The 2,500-nt window shown below is 43.8% G+C and overlaps 1 protein-coding gene across 1 annotated transcript in view; it reads left to right on the top strand.

Moving 5' to 3' along the window:
- The window catches only part of ptprn2 (protein tyrosine phosphatase receptor type N2), a gene marked incomplete at its 5' end in the record, with an annotated part of 307,452 nt that overhangs the window by 243,491 nt on the left and 61,461 nt on the right, over positions 1-2,500 (top strand). Inside the window, one exon of the mRNA XM_063206294.1 lies at positions 1,342-1,557. Within this exon, the coding sequence (XP_063062364.1) occupies positions 1,342-1,557 (216 nt within the window). The remainder of the gene's footprint in view (positions 1-1,341; positions 1,558-2,500) is intronic.

Here is a 2,500-nt window from a genome sequence, read left to right as displayed (position 1 = left end):
GTGTGTGTGTGTGTGTGTGTGTGTGTGTGTGTGTGTGTGTGTGTGTGTGTGTGTGTGTGTGTGTTTGTGTGTGTTTGTGTGTGTGTGTGTGTGTGTGATTGCGTGTGTGTTTGTCTTGTCTCCACTGTGCTGGACAGCACACAACAGGAAAGTGAAGTGGAGACCTGGCTAGGTTGAATGTGAACGCGGCCCTCCACGTAAATTTAGCATGAGAACAAGATGACTTGGCTCCCTCTTGGCTACTGGGGAGAGGAGAGGGAAGGTGAGGGAAGAGATTAGGGAGCGCTGGTCTTTAGGCCGGCCTGCCTGCCTGCCTGCCTGCCTGCTGTCATCTGGGGACTGGAGACTGTGTGCGTGTGTGTGTGTGTGTGTGTGTGTGTGTGTGTGTGTGTGTGTGTGTGTGTGTGTGTGTGTGTGTGTGTGTGTGTGTGTGTGTGTGTGTGTGTGTGTGTGAGAGAGAGAGAGAGAGAGAGAGAGAGAGAGAGAGAGAGAGAGAGAGAGAGAGAGAGAGAGAGAGAGAGAGAGAGAGAGAGAGAGAGAGAGAGAGTGTGCTGGTGGATTGTTGTGCTGTTACATAGCATCTTATTTTGAACTCTGCATTTTTTGCATTTTTTGTTTTTTACTCATGTGCTTAGTCAGTCAGCTCCTGTAGTCTCCAAGCACAGGAGAGCAGTCTGTAGGCGCTCTCTGCCTTCGTTACTTCTATTTTTATTTTATTTTTTAAATAGAAAATGGAACAGATCATGAAAATGGTGGTGAAGCTGGTGCTTCAAATGGTCTGACTCTCACACAGGAATAACAATGTTGAAAATGCACCATATATGTTGCCTCCCATACCTTACTGTACAACTTGCATTTTTGGTGTTTTGTGATTTTGCCATAACTTACAAAAACTGAAGCATCATTTGAAGATGTTTCCTTTTTTTACATTTATTTTTCCATACAGTGTTGATGCTATGTTTGAAACACTCACCCTGTGTTTCTCATAGAGCATTTCTTCTTACATGCCTTTATTGTCACAAACATTAGGCGTTCTATCAATCATCTAAGTATGTTTCAAAGGCATTTTCCACAGCTTCTTGAAGGGTTAGAGCCAATTCCTAAGCAACCTCATTCCTCTCTCATTCTCTCGCAGAAAAGATAGCTGAACCGAACCAGGGCCACCATATTGGGAGATTCTACCATACAAAACACTGGAACATCACAATCATGCATTTTCTTTCCACATTTGTATTTTACCACTAGACATATCAATAAGTTAGGCCTCCTCATTCCTTGAAAGATATGCCTAAAAGTCTAACCAAAGTGTCCTCTGTCTTTGTATCTCCCTGTGTTTCCTAGAAGAGCAAGCTGAACCAGATCCCCATTGTGAAGCACAGCCACGTAGAGTCCAGCAACTTCCTGGTTCTGACGGTGGTGTCCATGGTGTTTATCGTCATGGTGCTGGGGGTGTCCGGGGCGCTCTACTGCCTGCGTCACCACTCCCACCTCAAGCTGAAGGAGAAGCTGGCCAGCCTGGGGACTGACACCAGCGCAGATGCCACCGCAGCCTATCAGGTGAGGGGATTGTTCATGTCAATCAATTGCTCTCCACCTATCACGTTGCACATGAATTCACTTCAGGACGTCCCATTGGTTCCCACGCATCATTTGATTGTCAGATTATGATTGGCCCTACATGTGAGAGAATAACCATGTCCGTCAATCCTCTGCACCAATCAAATTGCTCAGAATATTCAAGAGGGGCTCTCATTGGTTCCAAGCTTTACTATCATTTCATCATCATTTTGCAATGAATACAGCCTATCAGGGGCCAAGGACTGGGTGATATCGCAAAAAAACTGGATCTAAGCTATAACATTAATTTGTTAATGATGTTAAGTATTGTTTTAAATATCCATTGCCTATTAAACTTTTATTACACATCTATTAGCCTTGTATTAACACAATTGGTCATTAATTAAAGTGTACCAGAAATGATTCATAGTCACAGTAGTCCTTAAGTGCTACTGCGTTTCTTGTATTCTTTCATTGGTGATGTGTTTTGTGTTGTGCTGCCAAGAATGCATGTCTTTGAGAGTGGTTTTGTTTTTTAAGCGTGGGGGGTTTATTACCTCAACATGATCTCGAACGAATTGCGTCTCATTTCTCACGCAAACCAAAAACTGAAATTGCGTCGCATATACGATGCGTTCTCTTTGACACACATGCGCAGTGGTCATGCAGCTGTCCGTGACAGGTTAGGTTTAGGGAAAGTTTTGGTCAGGGCACAAATTTAAAACTCAGAAACGTGGCATTACTGACAAGTTAGGTTTAGGGATGGTTTTGGGAAGGGCACAGTTGTAAAACTATGAAACATTGCATTACTGACAGGTTAGGTTTAGGGATGGTTTTGGGAAGGGCACAGCTAGACCAATCAGAAGTTACCTATGTGCTCTAGACAGCAGGGAAAGCGTCGCAATCTGGATGTTGGTTTGCGTGAGAAATGAGACTCAATTTT

The sequence above is a fragment of the Engraulis encrasicolus genome, chromosome 9 (assembly GCF_034702125.1).
Source record: "Engraulis encrasicolus isolate BLACKSEA-1 chromosome 9, IST_EnEncr_1.0, whole genome shotgun sequence".
Lineage (NCBI taxonomy): Eukaryota > Metazoa > Chordata > Actinopteri > Clupeiformes > Engraulidae > Engraulis > Engraulis encrasicolus.
This window is presented reverse-complemented; position numbering and strand designations above follow the sequence as displayed.